At 38.6% G+C, this 18170-nt stretch overlaps 1 protein-coding gene across 2 annotated transcripts in view; it reads left to right on the top strand.

The window, feature by feature from the left end:
- The window catches only part of GRB10 (growth factor receptor bound protein 10), a gene marked incomplete at its 3' end in the record, with an annotated part of 106804 nt that extends 92755 nt beyond the window's left edge, over positions 1 to 14049 (top strand). Inside the window, exons 7-16 of one of the 2 annotated variants that reach the window (XM_080610323.1) lie at positions 680 to 754; positions 2817 to 2954; positions 3574 to 3684; positions 4785 to 4883; positions 7447 to 7524; positions 8190 to 8306; positions 9203 to 9269; positions 10312 to 10399; positions 13023 to 13116; positions 13903 to 14049. In XM_080610323.1, coding sequence (XP_080466449.1) covers positions 680 to 754; positions 2817 to 2954; positions 3574 to 3684; positions 4785 to 4883; positions 7447 to 7524; positions 8190 to 8306; positions 9203 to 9269; positions 10312 to 10399; positions 13023 to 13116; positions 13903 to 14049 — 1014 coding nt within the window. The remainder of the gene's footprint in view (positions 1 to 679; positions 755 to 2816; positions 2955 to 3573; positions 3685 to 4784; positions 4884 to 7446; positions 7525 to 8189; positions 8307 to 9202; positions 9270 to 10311; positions 10400 to 13022; positions 13117 to 13902) is intronic. The other variant, XM_080610324.1, reaches the window with a different exon arrangement.
- Positions 14050 to 18170: the final 4121 nt, after the last annotated feature.

The following is an 18170-nucleotide window of genomic DNA, read 5'->3' as shown; positions in this document are numbered from 1 at the left end:
TGTTTGGAGCCTTCTGAGGGACTCGGCAGGTTTTAGGGGCACGCAGATACAGCACTGAAAAACTGTATTTTGGCTAGAAGGAAAATGCTGTTGAAGGTAGAGATATCCATACTGGAGATCGTGCAGCATCCCTGCCTAAGACTTCTTTTAAGGCATTTGCATCCAGCTTACCCCTGTGAGGGTAGAGAAAACTTGTTATTCCTCCTGTTCTGCATCTTCCATATGGCAAGTGGCATTACAGAGAGTTTGTTCGCCAAACAGCCTTTCTGGATGGAGAGGGAAGGCCAGAAATCTGGTGGCAGAATATGCAATAAGCAAGGAGTCACTGCATATCCAACCTGCAGCACCATTCATCCTGTCCTTTCCTAGAAAGTAGAGGCTGTTAGAGATCCCTGAAAGCCTTCATCAGAAGTGGAAGTGATGGGAATGCACTTATGAAATGCTGCATATCAGATATTTTAAAAATCCACATTCTGTCTGCATGGGCGTTTGGTGAGCAGAAGGAAGGGAAGAGCTGCACTTGAAAGCCCTGGTATTATTTTCAGTGTCAGGGGATCTCCAAATTGGGTTAAGAGTGATAGTTTAAATAAATTAATGACTGGAAGAAAATTCCATGTTTTCAATGTAAGAGTGTTGAAATACAATGTGACTTCCAATTGTCTTCTTTTTTTGTATCTAGAATTTCTTTCCAGAGCAAATGGTTGCCTGGTGCCAGCAAACAAATGGCAGTATCCCACAGTCACAACTGTTGCAGGTACTGTAAGTTATCCGTATGGAAAAAGAAAGTTTTGGAGCTGGAGGGGAGAAGTTGAGAGAAGGGGAGGGAGAATTCAAAGGTCTGGAAATAACTGGTTGGAGAAAGACCAGTGTAGCGGATTAGCATGTAGCACTAATACTGAAAATACCTGACAGAGATCTTACCCAGCAACATTGATGTGTAAGTTGTAAAGACGAAGTATTCATAGATGTGTTCAAACATACTTGTTCCATTAATACTCATTCATCTGTGCATACCTGGTTTGGCCACCCAGTGTTGTTCCTAAAACGGTCTCAGCAGATATATGTCTATAAATGCAGAAGTTCTTCTCTATACTCCACGTCATAGCACAGGAGAAAGTGTAAAAATGTGTGTGTACACTAGAAGATACTTTTGAGATGGTGAAAGCCTTTGTTTTTTTCTTCTTATGTCCCATGTTTGGGCCTGGCAAGAATTAGCAGTAAGGACCAACTTCCTGATGATTCAGCCAACTACCTGCTCTTTTATATAGAAAAATAATTCCCTAAGAAGTAAGTCCAAGTCATTACGGAAATTTGTAGGTAGTATTTGCAAAATAATCCCATTTAAAGCTCCCCAAGTTAAATTACAGGGGTGTGGACCTTACATGTACGTGTTGGTAGAGTTGTGTAATCTGCATGGCAGTAGCACGTGCACTGAGTCTATACACAGGGTTTGATGTTGCTGTATAGTTTCTTGCTTGCTCACGAAGGATCTGCAGTCTTGGCACAGCTGTTTGGCCTCCAAGGATGGTGCTGAAGGATGGGCTACGTCTTTGATCCGTAACTCGTTCGCTTAAACCTCTCAATTTAAGCACTCTGTTCTAAAACCTGTAATCTAAATCTTTTTCACTTTAGTTTTCTCCTCAAGTGGGAGACTTTCAACTCATGAGGCCAAATCAAAACACAGTCTATTATAAAGAGTACTATGTTAAGAATATAACACCCTGATGCCTGGAAGACAGTACCATGAATAACAGGCAAATTATAAAGCAGAAGGCACAAATAGATAAAGAAAGTATGCATACAAATAACTGATTTTAGCTTGATTTCTGTCACTTTGCATATTTGCAGATTTTACTGACTCTCTTTTGTTGAGATGGGGAGGGAGGAGGACTGGGAAAATAGGCTAGGTTTTAATGCAACTAAGGATTCTGACACAGGGCACTGATTTTCAGTTTTCTTTCCTGTGGGCATTGTCTGCCAAATAACACCAAAACAAAATTTCCAAGAATTGCAGAAGCACCTACACCAACCAGTTTTATGCATTTCTCTTTCTGCTATTGAATTTATGAGTTTGGCTTTTAACATACTAAGCAAGCTCTCTATCATTTAAAAATCTGGCCCAGTGTAATAAGGGAGCAATCCATCAGTTCACTAACCATAGTTAATACTTCATTCCTTTGATGTATCACAAATCAAATGATTCCATATGTGGTCCCTCTAATTATGCCAAGAACTTAAATACTTCTGGATCTTGAGGCCTGGTATAATTGCTGACACTTATTTGACTGCTCTATGTTTCATTTTGAGTTAAATACTCTGTTGTCTGTCATACCTCTTGGGTCAGGTGCATGTGATATATAAGACTTTAACATGGGAAATCCTGAAATAGGCTGTTCCCATTCTAAAACTTCAGGATAAATTTGCAGATCTTGGCCAATGTTTCCAAGTCAGACTAGTTGCCAGAATTGTTGTGACAAGGTATTATTTTGGGAATTAATAAGTGTACTTTGTGTCCCTTCAGGCCAAGTGCAAGAAGAATAGGGATAAAGAGAAATGTTTAGCCTTTTGGAGATTTAAGTATTGACACAGAGAACAGGAAGATGTCAGTGGCAGGAGGAGTCAGGTAGATGCAACAGGAGGAGCATGAGTATCCATTTTGGTCATAAATCAGTATAAACATCTTGGTCAGTTTAAGCATAATTTGCCCCAAGTCAGCAAAGTGATTTGCCATTTGCTTCTCTGTTCTGCGAGCACAGTGACAGTTTTATGATCCATCCATAGGACATGAGCCTCATTTACATTTTTCTCTCCAACAGAACTTTTTAAACTCCAGTAGCTGCCCTGAAATTCAAGGTTTCTTGCATGTGAAGGAGCTGGGTAGGAAATCATGGAAGAAATTGTATGTGTGTTTGAGGAGATCAGGACTTTATTGTTCTACAAAAGGAACTTCAAAGGTAAGATTAAAAAAGAAGTTGCACAGTAGTAGCATGTGAAAGCATTTTCTGCTTTTACAGTGGGTATTTTTTGCTGGTTTTTAAATATCTGCACACAGTGTTCCCTTTTTTTATCGCATAGAAAAGGATAAGCAAGTCATGATCAAATGACAATCAAGCCCTGGGCTCTCAATGCATGAAAATAGCTATACAGCATTATTACATAATAAAACCAAACTAGCCAGACAACATTACCGTGGCTCCTGAAGTCATGCTAAGAAAGTTAGCAAGAGAAATCTTGCTCTCTAAGCACATGAATTTAGTTTAAATGATACCTTAAACAATATTTTATATCATCTAACTGTCAGATTTCTCTGGAGCAATGTAATAGGCTATGCCATTTTTAATGTGATATGTTCAAATAAGTATTTTGTCAGTTTCTAGCATAAAGCACCTTCTGTACTAGCCTGATGTTTAAAAGGTGACATGCTATGTCCACTTCAGGCGGCTCTAAGAGGGGAACACAGTGTTCATACACTGCCCTCTGTTGGAGCTTGGTCTTGAGAGACTGCAAAGCTTGTAGTAGCAAAATCTTCCAAAATCTTACACTTACCTATGGTGAAACACGTTATTTCCCCAGGAGCCAAGACACTTGCAATTACTGGCTGACCTAGAAGACAGCAATATCTTCTCGTTGATAGCAGGCAAGAAGTTGTACAATGCACCTGCAGAGTTTGGATTTTGTATAAAGGTAATTCTTCTCATTAAGTACTTCCAAAGTTCAAGATGGTGTTGGTAGCTCGGAGTCCTCCCAGCCCCCAGCTAAATGGGATTTGTATGTAAAACTCTGTAAGCATTTCTGTCATGAGGACTTGATCTTTAACGTCTTTCATTTGGCAGGCATGTCCTGTGAATCTTGCCATCATTTTATGTGACACTTCTAACACTCTGTCTGGTGCTCCTTTGGCTTGGGAAATTTTCAGTGCAAGATCAGCTCAGTGCTGAAGCGTGGTGTGCCTGTGAGGTGGCCTTGGTTCACCCTACAGATGAAATCCTTTTTTTTTTTCCCCCCTTTACTCTAATTGAATAGAAATGTTTCTCTGGCCAGCAAGCACCAAAACTTAGCAACAAAGGACCAAGGTCTGATCTGGTGTAATTGCGCCATTATTGTGGGCAAGAGGCTTTTATTTAAAGAAGATGATTGTCTCGGAGAATGGAAATACGAATCAGCAGTTGCCTTTGAGGATCTTAAAAACTGTTAAAAACTGTTGTGCTGATGGATAGGTTTGGAAAGTATTTCAAAGCTCCGTGTAATTTTCTGAGAAGAAAATAAGGCTGGGAGCTGGTTTTATTGACAGCAGCGAGTGAAATAGACTGCTTCCTAGCAGTCGTTCCAGAGCTAGACAACATGGCTTTGCCTCAGTAGAGACTGGCTGTGGGATGGATCCTGAGCTGATGGAAGCAGACTTCCAGTTACAGAAACTTTGGTTCTTCGTCTCAAAATGGGGACTCATAAAACTTACCACAGTTCTAAATAAATAAATAAGAAACCAAAGAACAAATGCCTTGGTTCTGGTTCTAACATGGCATGAGAACCTTGTTCTGATAAACTGCCGGGCTGCAGGGTATTTCAGAGCAGGCACTAAGATAAAATGTTGATCTTACTGCACCCAGCTGAGAAAGTGATTTCTTTCAAAGCATGCTCAGCCTCTCCTGAGCTTTAATTCAAGGTGATGTAAGCTTTTTCTGGCCAATTCTGACTAATACTGTACCTGCCTTTACTCTGCAGTCAGCTGACAGTGGTGTTGGTTTTCTGCTCAGTGTAGCTGACTTCCCTGTAATGCTTTATAGCCCAACAGGGTGAGAAATGAAACTAAGGAACTGAGGTTGTTGTGTGCTGAAGATGAGCAAAGCAGGACGTGCTGGATGACTGCCTTTCGACTCCTCAAGGTACCTAATCTCTTTTATGGAAAAAGAGCTACACTTACAGTTTAAGTTGCATTCATTATTTTGTTCATGAGAAGATACCTGTATGTTCTTAAACATCATCTGCCTCCAGAATGACACAGCTAAGAGCAAAATGCCTGGTAGATCTGTCCCTCCTAAGCTTAGCACAGAACTGAGCTCAACTCCTTCCATATATGAATTAAATATAATTTTCATTTTGGAGCCAAATTTATGATATGTGAATCAAAAAAAACCAGCTTAACAAGGTATTTGCAAGTTTATATGAAGCTAAAGAAAATGTTTTGATGATGGTAAGTGGCTCTGTCTAGTGCTTTTGCAGTCTTTTCATTTTTATGAAGGTTCTATTTAAAAAGTAACAAAAATAAGCAACCCTGTCTCTAGGCGAAAGTTATTCATATCTGAGAGGAAACAATGAGATTACTTGATAATATGGTAGGAGGCTTCACAGATTTTTTGAAACAAAATCAGCGTGGAAGGAACTGAGAAGAAGCTTGACTTACGCACTCTTTGAAGTGGGGAACTTCCTGATCTTCATAGGGAAATGTGCAGAAGTTTTAGTTTTGTTTGTCTTTAAATCTTTCCCTGAAGATGCTGCCTTGAAAACTACTGTATTCTTCTCTGTACCTTACTACATCGTCCCTCATATTAAAGGGAATATATGTAATAAATATGTACAGATGTCATTACCCATGAAAATCTCACCTTTCTTCTGCACAGTTACCCAACTCTCTAAAAATTTGTGCCAAAGCATAACATACAAAATGTGATAAAAAATAGAGGCATGCACAAAGTGGTACTGTGGCACCTGATGCTATATACATGTCCACCAAAATAGGATGGAGAACCTTCAGCTTAGTCAGCTTTGGCTCTCTGGGTAGCAAACAGCTAGTTTCAGATTTGGAAATGAGGGCATGGCTGCTGCCTGCAGCCGCTGAGATCAGTGTTTATTCCTCCCCTCCCTTTCAAAATAGTTTATCTCATTTGTTTATCCTCAAAACATAACAGATGTTTGCTACAGTTACCTGTTCCTCTCGCCATGCAAACTGTCCATCATGCAAAACCCTGTAAGCACAGGGAAAGCAAATCAGACTCCTAGACCTGTGGGTATGAAAACACAATGCCTCTTCTCCATCTGCATGAAGTGGTCACCTTCCAAACTGGAGCATCTCTCTTTGAATGCTCTCCAAGTATTACCTTATTCATTAATCGTAAGAGATTCTGTGTTGCAGTACAGAAATTTAAGTTGTTACAAAGCAGGTGCACTAGCCATAGTATGGGCCAGGACGCAAGAAGCAATCCCAGTTACAAGATGCATATTTAATTTCTGTGGAGCTGATATCTCTGTTGGCTATCATAATCCACTCTGCAGTTACTTGACTTGACTTATGTTTAATACACACTAACAATTACGGTAAGAGTTTAGTCCCAGTGCTTCTTCTCAGCTGTCCTTTATTTTCCTTACTTACACAAAATTTTGCACGTGGGGAATGTGCTCAAACAGAGGATCAGAAAATTGTAGTGAATTGTACCTTGAAGACACCTCTGAAGAATACACTGGTCAAGGCACCGATATTCCTTAATGGCAAGGAAAAACTTCCACAGTGTACAGCGTTAACTCTTCTTACCAAATATGTAGGCATGCCTCTTGCAGTGACTGTTGGGAAGAATCTCTCTCTCTCATGCAGGGTACTGTATAGCAGTAATTTCTGTATATAGAACATTCACCCTGAGGCAGTTAACATTAGTTAAAAAAGTTTGAGGAACACTGAAAGATGATTAAAGGTGTACAGTCAGGGAGAATTAAGGCTGTGCCCCAAGGCTGTGGCTGTGACCCTCCTTTTTATATACCTACTGATTTAGCTTTCTATGGTCATATATTACCATGTTTACAAAATTATTTATACCATTTCAGTTAGAACATTCAGTAAGTAATGTTGCTATACTTCAGCACTGTGCCTCTAGGGAAGGCACTGAGTAGGTGTTTTCCTACCGTGCTAGTTACTAGTGTTGCTAAAATTTAACATGTTCAACGAGGAGCATGATTGGAATTCAGTCACCTTATTTTTATAGAAAAGTACCAAAAGTGTTATTTCTTGATGAAATTTATTAAAAGCGCTAGTGAATTAGAAAAGTTCTTACTTTTTATCATTATGAAAACCGAGTTTGAACATCTTATGCAGGCATTTCTTTAAGTTCACATTACTAGGGAGTAAAAAGAGGGGGAGTTAATGCAAGTGTTCTGACCTCAAGTGAAAGCTTGTATTCTACAAGGAAAACAGGGTGGTAGCCAAGAGTGGCAGAAATTACCTGTGTGTTTCACCCAGGCTTGTAAAAGCACTGTCTTAAATAAAACTCGTGCATATTTACTGCTCTATTGCCACCTACCAATCACTGTCACTCAATGCAAATTGCTTTGGGACAGCTTCTGATCATGAAAATAATAAACTGGTGGCACCTTGTTCCAGTGTAAGGTATTATGAAATACTACAGTTTTTTACTTAGGGTATATATTTGAATACTAATGACCTTGCATTTCTCTTGGCAGTATGGAATGCTACTGTATCAGAATTACAGAATTCCCCAGCAGAGAAAAGCCATGCTTCCACACTTTTCCACTCCTGTAGTAAGTAATGACCTTCACCTCATTAATGTATAATGTTGGAAAAGATACATTTGCTTTTGCATTTTAAAAGTGGAAAATTTTATGCTAAGAAATGTAAATTCAGCATTGTGTAGCAAATCAATGTAAAGTTCATGTTTCGCATGAGTACAGTTTATGTGGTTGGCTCTCCATTATCTTAGGCTTACATGATCCACATGATTGAAAAATCTTGGATACGTCAGGCACTTTGAGATGTACAGTACAGAGACATCTGGCTGTCTGCACAAGCCAGCTTAGGTCTGGCAAAACTAACACGTAAATTTCCTAAAATATGTTGGGCCAAGAGCTGACTTGTTAGCTATCTAAAAGTGAAGATCCTGTATTTGGATCCCAACTGGCCCTGAAAATAACTGGAGAATGGTAATAGGGCAGGTGGGCAACTTGAGCAATATAGATTTTATTCTCAGCCTTTGAATCCTCTCCCTCCCCTACGGCCTAAAGAGAAAAAACGTCTATTTTTGTGTCTGCAAATCTTTTGGAAGGGATTAAAAAATTAGATGTATTTTCTGTGCTGTTGAAGGATAACTTTGGACAGTCTTCTGAAACCAAAACATTTTGAAATGAAACTCTCAAGCTGGATTCTTTTCTTTCCCTGTTTTTTGAAACAAGTGAAAATTCCTTTTCAGAGAAGTGTATCTGAAAACTCACTAGTAGCAATGGATTTTTCGGGGCAAATAGGAAGAGTTATTGAAAATCCTGCTGAAGCACAGAGTGCTGCCTTGGAAGAAGGACATGCTTGGAGGGTAGCTATCTTCTCTTCTTTTCTATTTTTATAATTAGCAAGTGTCTGTTGAGAGCCAAAACACAGAGTGTGCTATGATGTTAGTGCAGTGCTGGTCACAGTATAGCTTAGCTCCGACCTGAAGCAATCACACTGCAAGCATGCAGATCTGAAAGTCAATATCCATCTTTAGCAAAACTGTCACATTCACAACAACCTTCTACCACTGCTTCTCTGTCCCCCTAGTGTCCAGAGGAAAGTTGAGGGGGAAAGCAGACCCACCAGAACTTTACTACCAGTTTGCAAAACCAGTCTCTGAGGAGGAATATGTCAAATTAAATGCTTCCCCACATGGAAGAGGCTGGGGCTCTGACTAATGGCTTGCTCCCAGTAAGTTTAATTGCAGAATATACAAGAGGCAGGACCTCTTGCAATGAAAACTGATGTAACTTGTTTATAGTGTCTTGTGGACAGACAGCTGCAGTACAAGTTTTCCCACATGCTCGTCTCTTAGGGAATAGGAGTCATTACTGAAGCATTAGCTGGTGCTTTATGTACGGGAGGGAAATACTGCTTGATTTACCGAGTGCCTGGTGTTTTGCCTGAGCAGAAACATACCAGAATTTTCTTTTTTCTGTCTTTTTTCTTTTTCCTTTTTCTTTTTTTTTTCTTCTTTCCTTTTTGTATTTTTAGATACTGAGCTTTCATCATTAACATCTGGCTTGTGTTTTAAGCCAACTGAAATGAGCTGCTGCTTGTAGATTAGCCCCCTTCAAAGTTGCATTTCTTTTTTTTCATCCTTGCATTAAACTTGCCCAGCCCCCAGTTTCCTGTAAATTAAATCTGTATTGCATGTGCACTAATTCTCTTCTGTTGAGGCTTTAGTGTGGATTTAACGGTAATTCATTTTCTCTGTAGAAACGTAGCACAAGAATGAACATCTTGGGTAGCCAAAGTCCACTCCATCCTTCCACACTGAGTACAGGTAAATTCTGCTGGTTCGTAAGCGTAGTATCAGAGGCTTCTGTGGGTAAATAAGAGTTACATTTCATGTAGGGACATATGAACTGGGGACTGCACATACTTAGTACAGTCATGGAGTATTAATGCCTCAATGTCAAATACAGTGTTTATGTTTATCAGTAGCTTCTGTGTCATTACCGGTAGAAGGAATTTGTTTGCCTTTGAACATGCATTGAAACTTTTCTTCAATATTAATCTTTTGAAACTCATTTTATAAATGTTTCCATTTAAATGGAAAAACATTTATTTCCATAAATGTTTCCATTTAAAACAATCCAGAAGTCAGTCCTTCGGTTTAGCCAAGGAAAGTCAGTGAGTGATCTGTTAATCTTGTAAGAGTAAAAATGAGTCTTCAAAATAGTATTTATTCCATAATAACTCAGTAATTTAAAATGGAGGCCTGTGAGTTCTGAGCATCTCTTTGATATTGTAAGTTTCTTAAAATAACAAGAAATTGAATATTAATATCTTGGAGAGTTTAGAGGAAAGATATACTCTGTTTCTAGTCTATGTTTCTATTCAGAACAGAATTTAAACATACCATTTGAAAAACAACAAAACAAAACCCATAAAAACATTGGTGGGTAACTCCACCCTTGAAAGCACAAGCTAAAGTGCTTTTTATTATTTGAGAGATAGACTTGGTTTTAACAGGTTAGCTTATACGTTGTATTCTAAGAATTGTTTAGTCCAACATTTTCAAGAAGCTATGAAAAGGCCATATTATAATAAGAGATTCCTCTCGCTACCTAATCATATATCTGCAAATCACAAGATACATGGAGATAATGCCTCTCTACTTGATACGTTAAGTAGATGCAACAGCTGGTGCATTTTTCCCATATCAATTAATTTCTTATATAGAATGATGAAAGACATTTTATATGATGTAACAAAACTATACCCACTTTTAAAATGTTTACATAATCAGTGTGTGGAATAAACTGTTGCACATTACTGGTTTTAACCATCCTCTCATTCTCTCTTTTCCCTCTCACCTTCAGTTATTCATAGGACACAGCATTGGTTTCACGGCAGAATCTCTAGAGAAGAATCTCACAGGATCATTAAGCAGCAAGGGCTTGTAGATGGGTAGGTATGCCTGTTGCTTAGTATTTATGATCTGATGCTAGGCATTCTAGGCAGGAGCACAGCTTCTGCTGTAGGGGTTTAACAGATTTGTAAGTACTTCTGAGTAACCTGGTTCTTGCGTAGTCCCATTGTAACCTGCCTGGATTTCAAAAAGTCAGAGTGTGGGTTTGTAGGAGTACGTTCTAACCCTTACTTTGGAAAATACAAGTATTAAGGATACACTTCAACTTTAATATTTTTTTCCAACAGAAGCAATCAAGTTTTGGAGAAAGTTAGAATTGGAAAGTAATTCATTCCTGTAATCTGCATTGAGGACCTATTTTTCAGGCAAAGCTGTACCTAGCTATTTGCCCACAAATTTATGATCAGCCATTTGTGCTCTTTTGCATTAACCAGACCAGTTCATGATGATTTCTCACTATCTGTTTCTGTTCTAGAGCAAGGAAATGAAAGTACCTGTTCCAGCACTGTCTAAAATTTCTGCAGCTGAGATTTCAGTATCTTCTGAGCATCTGTTTCCCTTACTTATACATAGTTATGGTTAGTGAAGGGAAGCTGCTTAAACTGCAATCAGCAGTTCTTAGTTTGTAGGATGGAAGGCGCAGGAGAGGATGGTTGCCTTTAGTTCACGAATGTCACTGCTGTCAGGGTTAGAGGTAGAAATTTCAATGTTGGCTTCTCGGGAGACAGTTAAGTTCAATCCTTTCTTTGGCATTTTTTGATTCAGGAGCATCAGTAATCTTTGTGAAGAATGACAAAAATTAGAGAAATAGAAATTGCTATTGTATATACGTATTCATCAATCAGTGGTTTTAAATTGTTTTGGGGTTTTTGCTGGGCTAAGGATATTGGGTTTTAGCTTAGCAGGTCAAACAGAGAAGAAGGGCTAAGAAAACAAAGCACTGCTGACTTGTTGGGTTTCTCATTCTCTCTCACACTGCAGATCTTTACAATTTTGGGCTCATTTTGACTTGTTGCCTTAGGAATCTAGCTGCCTGTCTTTCTTGGGGTTTTCATAAATAGGTTAATGCCTCTGAGGTGGTGTAAGACAGCTTACTGACTGTGGAATGTGAAGACTGGTTAGTTTGGCCGTAGCGAGGTCAGTGGCAAAAGGAACCATGTTAACTGTGCTCTGAGATCTAAGGATCATGGTTTACAGGACAGAAGAATCTTACCTGTGTTTTCCTGCTCCATGTGTTCTTGAACAAAGGAGGTAGAAAATTAACAGTCTTCTCATGGCTCATGTAAGATGTTCTGCAATGTATGCAGGCAGCTGATAGTGCTATCATTTGACTGTCTCTGGATACTATTGTTGTGGATATATCTATCTTAGTAGTCATTGTTTATGTGGACAGCCTTTTGCTTGCCAGAGGTTGAGTAAACACTTGCAGGATCAGTTGTGCTGAGCTTTTTTTGTGTCACCAGCTTATGCTACCATGCATTATGAAATGGCTAGATGAAAGGTAATTTAGAGATACTTGCATGAATGCTGTAACCACAGGGCAGGTAAGATCCATCTCACTGAGATGGATCCTAATTTGTAAAGTCTTTGGTCCCTTTTCCATACATCTGGTCTTGCTAGGATTAAAAAGGAATGTTCAAACACCATGAGTGGTTTCCGGTGGTGGCAAGACATGCCTGTCTCTGAGTATTGGAGTGACTCTGGTTATGATGGTGCATTTTTGTGGTATTGACATTTCTCAATCAGTTCTGAGGAGCTGGAGGAAGTTCTTTTGGGTTCATAAGACTACAAGCAGTTCTTGCAACTCAGCCTTAGAAGAGTGTGTTCCTGGCTTAGTGGTTAGCAATTAAGAGGGCTTGAGGCCTGCCCCAGTACTGTGCTTGGCAGTCTCACAAATCCACTACTGATTAGCACTGTAAGCCTTATGCCAAAGGTATATTCTTGTTTCCTCTGGCATGGAGAGGTTCTCCTTCCTTAGTTCATAAATGGCAAGGGGAGAAAATATTTTTTTACTAGATTTTTTTTTCTCTTCCAAGTAGGTATTTGAGTTAGGACTTCAATTTTGTGGGTCAGCTTAAAAGTGACAGTTACATAGTGTATGATGTTGCTAGCTATACTCCTAAAGTGTATTATTTTCCAGTGATGCTGAAGGAAAAATCCTGTGAGTGCTTTAGAGGAAAAATCAGTGTGTGTTTTCCACATTTTGATAATGTGGGTGCTAGTTAACTGTTGTTTTAAGAAAGTATTGAGCTGTTCCTGTGCAATTGCAGTCATTTAACTTACAGTAATTTTGCTAAGACTGGATTTCTGTAAACTGATGCAAGATCCCATTTCTGCAGAAATCCAGATTTGCTTTAGAGTTAAATGAAAACACTTTTCTTCATGAGAGTATATATCAGTAATGGAAAGCTCAGTTAGGGAGACTCTTTTGGAAAGCCTCATACATTCATACGGGAAGAACTACTGCCACATGTCTTTCCCTTCTTGTTTTCTTCATCTGTTACTTTGCATGGCCGTGGTATAAAAACTGAAAGCAAATTGCCCATTATGGAATCACCAAAGAAGAGTTAGGCAATAGCACAAAATGCCATAGTAGTTTTGATTATTTATGAAGAAATGGATTGTGGTATTCACCATGTACTTAAAAATGTTCTCTCCTAGACTATTTCTTCTCCGGGACAGCCAAAGCAATCCAAAGGCATTTGTACTTACACTGTGCCATCATCAAAAAATAAAGCATTTTCAGATCTTGCCGGTAAGTAGATTGTTTTTGATACTGATCACAAAAAAAGAAATTTTAAATCTTGAAGCTTTGCCAACATCTGAAGAGAACTTCTTATTAATTACTGAGGTAATTAACCGTGATGTTTCCATTAGCAAGTATATTAGCATGTATTCTTTAGAATTGTCAAATGTCTGATTAAAATTCTTTGTTCACATTGCCTGGAAAACTAGTGTAAGTCACTGAGGTATAGAAGTAATGCACAGAACTTGTTCTCTGTGACTGACAGCAACATCAGCGGCAGTTGTCTCCCTGTCACTTAGGCAAATGTTGAATAACTCAGGGAAACTTTAAAAAGTTTTATTCTGGAGGTTATCCAATAACGTTGAGCTTAAAATAGCATTACACTGAGATGTCAAGAACCTATGTGAATTTTATCTTGATCAAGAGCAGCATAAGAAGTTTAAGATCATGTAATCTCCTTATTGGTCCTCTTCCCTTGCTTTGCCTGCCAATTTTACAAACTGCTAACAAATACTTTGGGAGTATTTTTGTTTATGTAGTGAAGAACAGTGCTGTCTCCATGACTTTCAATTACTCTGCCCGCAAACTTTCACTTTCATAAACAAAGCATTTCAAGTTGAGCTAACGTGTGTTCTTTTCTAGTGCTGTGCCTCGTTTCTCAAAGATCTCTGGGTGCTAGGTTGCTGGGCAGTGCCCATCATTTATTTTATGTCACATGCTTGTACTCTTATGTTTTGCCATGCTTGCATCTCTTCAGGTGCAGTCTAACTTGAAAAGGATGTTTTGTTTCCCCAGTGTGAAGATGATGGACAGATATTTTTCAGCCTGGATGATGGGAACACCAAATTCAGTGATCTAATCCAGCTTGTTGAATTCTATCAACTAAACAAAGGAGTCTTGCCCTGCAAACTCAAACACCACTGCATTCGAGTGGCCTTATGACCTCAAATCTGACTCTTACTGAAGACTGGATTTGCTAGAAGAGTAATTGTAAGAGAACGTTGACACTGGGGAATTGGCAGATTTGTAAGTTGGTTAAAATAAATAAAAATATTATGCACCTTGGGACTCTGAAAGGGATGGATTCGACAGGTGCCAACAGACCAAGATTGCTGGTTTGTCTAACACCTAAGAGTGATTGCTGCTGAGTGTCCCAGCATCCCAAAAACGGGGGGAGGGTATGTAAAACAATGAGTAAATTTGAAACAGAACTGGAAACTATTTTGGCTGGGCCACTTAACAGGAACAAGTGTGAAGAGAAATCTTTGAAAGAACTCTTGCCCTGGAATAATCTTGACAATTAAGACTAGTGTGTTTACTTTTTGTATTGATCACTTTTTTTGCACTCCTACTTTGTTTCGGATATTGTATGCAGCCTATATTAGGAGCTGATGTGGCTTTTAAAATTCATGCAGGAGTTGGGTATTAATCTGCACCCTAAAATGTATGGAATGCTTCAGCCTAAAAGAATCTAGAAGAAAATCAAGAAGTGTGTGTGTGTGCGCGCGCGCGTGTGTCTCAAAACTTCTCTGGAGACCTGAGGTTCGATGATCTGCAGATGTCTTTGAAGAAGCAATGAGGATACAATTCTAAAAGAACATACCACCATATACATACTCTCAAAACTGTTGACTTGTAGCATTATGGCTGTAGTATGTTGATGGCATATTAGTGGCATCCAGTCATGCAAAGACTGTATTAGATTCTATGCACAAATTTTTATTATTGAAGTGGTGGTTTGTTTTTTACAGCCTTTTGACTGTTTTCCTGAGGAAACTTACTGTTACTAAATAGAATAGGACTGAATGACTACACTTGTATTTGAAACCACCATTTTTTTTTGTGAGAAGATTCTTCTGCAGGTAGTCTTAGTATGACAAAATAAAAAAAAAAAACAAAAAAAAATCAAAACAGTGTTTTTAGCTTTATGGCTCCTTGAATTTTCAGACTGTTTCAAAGAGCTCTTTCCATATAGTAAAGCTACAGTGACACAAAGCTCTCCTGGGGAATAGGGCATAAAAGGAACTGTACCCCTTCTGCTTTCTGTAGGGCCATGAAAGTTTACATGCTGAGAAAGAACATACAGGGAATGGAAACACATTTGATTGTAAACTAGCTGCTGGCAGTATCATCCGTTGAGGTAACTGGTGATCTCTGTGTCATACACACTAAGGCATGCCAGTACCTATGGCAGACAAGCATGTATCCTGCTCTGGTGCTGGTTTGTCATCAGAACTACTTTATTGTTAATGTTTAAATCAGTTATTTAATGTTTACACAATAACACTTTCTGATGATAAATCAGTATTAAAGTTAGATGCCTTGATCCTCCAATTGCAGATACCATTCTTTCAGCAATGGGGCTGGTGCGGGAACTGGATTAACTTCCCAGTGCTTCCTGCAGTTAGCCATGGCGAGAAGTACTCCACCCTGGGAACCTGCAGAGTGCAGTGCAGAATGGAGCATTCTTGAGATGGGAAATGATTTACGCAGGCTAGTTCATCCTTACTAATATTTGCCACTGGGTTTGAAATCCTAGCCATCTGAAAGGGTAAAGAAGTAAAACCAATTCTACACCTTTAGGTCTTCATGTAGTGTTGAGAATAGCTTAAGACAAACCATAACCTGCCTGAGTCGTCCATATCAGCTTATAACTATGTCAATGGTATAGAAACACTGTATTTTAGTTTACAGAACACATTTAGTATTTTTTTCCATCTTATGTCTACATACTAAAAATGAAGAAACTTGATTTTGTTTTTAGTAGAAACCTTTTTTTGGTTTTGTTTTTTTGTTTTGTTTTGGTTTTAATTGTACATAGTGAAATGAGTGTTCCTGCTTTCTAGACAATGTATTTTAAAACCTTGAAATTAAGCTAACTTAAGTCTGACTTCACTTTGCATGCTTCTATTTGGCCCCTATTAGGAAAAAAAAGATACTTGTATTGACTACATTACCAGTTTAATAAGACCATTTATGCTGTAGTTTTAAGTTTTTCTGTTTACATAGCTTAGTGACAACCATGCATTTTTCCCAGTAGGCGGATAGTATTTGCAGTGTTTCATATTTATAAGAAAAAAAAAACCTTGCATCTTATTTAAATTGAGAATAAAAGTTTGACTATGAATCATGATTTTTGTATGTAGATGGTTGACTTAGTATTTTGTACTTTTCCCAGCTAAAGTGAGCTGTTTTGAGAAAGTGACCACCTTCAAAGTGGCAACAATCTTACTTAAGCAGATCACTGCTTTGTCTTCTTTCTGCTGGAAAACAGTCAATGCCACCTTAGTTTTCCAACAGATTCAGCTGGCTGCCAGCTCAGAATACCAAGGACTGAAGGACATTTGACTCTTATTTTTGTATTTAAATGACATGAATGTAAAGGGGATGCTCAGGGTTGTTTTGGAGCCTGTTGAATTTTTATCTTTTTGCCTGTGATTTTATTTTCTAAATAAATACTTCATGTAGCAATCTTGAATATGTTGAGAAGGAAAATGCCAAACCATTTTGGTAATGGGGTTCCTAGTTAAGTTATGTTACGATAGGTGTTAAAGTACAAAAAACTTTTTATTTGTTAATTAATCTTGAAGAAACACGTGCCTCAGTTTAGATGTTTTGTCTTATCTTTTCTGCACTAAATACCTGACAGTTTGACCAATCAATGCACCTTTCCAGTGGCAAGACTTGCTTATCGTAAATTATATTGTCACAATGCAAGATTTAGTGACTGTAAAATGGAATAAAGTTTAAAGTTTCAGGGAATGCAAAAGGTATTAACTTAAGAGACAAAACCTTTATTCAATATGCTTTGCTTCATACTGTAAATAGCTTTTTGGCTTGTGAACCTAATTGTAATCTTTCAGGTATTTTTGTACAAATAAGGGACTGATATTCTGTTTCTTGTAATTAGAAATAAACGTTAATACAATGCTATTCATTTTATATTGGAATGAATGTCATCTTTTGGTTGTACCTGTACATGATGTATGTCGTGGTTTAAGCCCAGCTGGCAACCCAGAACCACGCAGCCACTCACTCATTCCCCCCTTTCCTCCTCCCACTCCCAGGAGGATGGGGAGGAGAATCGAGAAAATGTGATTCCCACAGGTTGAGATAAGAACAGTCCAGTAACTAAGGTATAACACAAATCACTGCTGCTACCACCAATAATAATAATGATAAGAGAAATAACAAGGGAAGAGAATACAACCGCTCACCACTCACCAATACCCAGCCCAACCTGAGCAGCAATCTAGCCCTTCCAGGTAGCTGCCCCCAGTTTATATAGTGGGCATGACGTGCTGTGGTATGGAATACCTCTTTGGCTAGTTTGGGTCAGGTGTCCTGTCTCTGCTTCCTCTCGACTTCCCCTCCTCCCTGGCAGAGCATGAGACTCAGAAAGTCCTTGGTCAGAGTAAACATTACTGAGCAACAACTAAAACCATTGGTGTTATCAGCATTGTTCTCAGGCTGAAAATCAAAAGCACAGCACTGCACCAGCTACTAAGAAGGAGAAAAATGACTGCTACTGCTGAACCCAGGACATGCACCTTTTGCCTTGATTCTGGTTTATTCGGGGTGGGTTATATTAAACAGCCTTTAAGAAGATTTAAGAGGAAAACAGAATCCCCAAGATATCTTTATTCTGGCTGTTCTGTCTTATGATTCTGATAAGGACAGATTGTCCTTTATTTAAAGAACTTGATCACTCCTTTTGTTTGAGGAAAACTACTGGGGGTATTCTACGATATTTACGGTATTCATTTGGGAAGGTTACTAGGGTCAAATCAGGAAATACACTGTGAGCATCTTTTGGAGCATAAAACAAAGCCATAACTCACTGAATGTATACACTGCAAAAAGTACTTTACTGGCCTAATGGCTGTTGTATCAGAAAACTTATCAATAGTACTTTCTGAAAGCAATTATTTACCCTCATAATCCTTGTATTCAAGTGGTTCATCAGCATTTGGCTGGAAAAGCACATCTGCACAGAATATGTTTTTGCTTACAAAAGTCATTTGGGGTGGTGGGAGGAGATTGGTATTTCTTCTAGCAGATAG

This window comes from Psittacula echo (assembly GCF_963264785.1).
Source record: "Psittacula echo genome assembly, chromosome: 2".
NCBI lineage: Eukaryota > Metazoa > Chordata > Aves > Psittaciformes > Psittacidae > Psittacula > Psittacula echo.
This window is presented reverse-complemented; position numbering and strand designations above follow the sequence as displayed.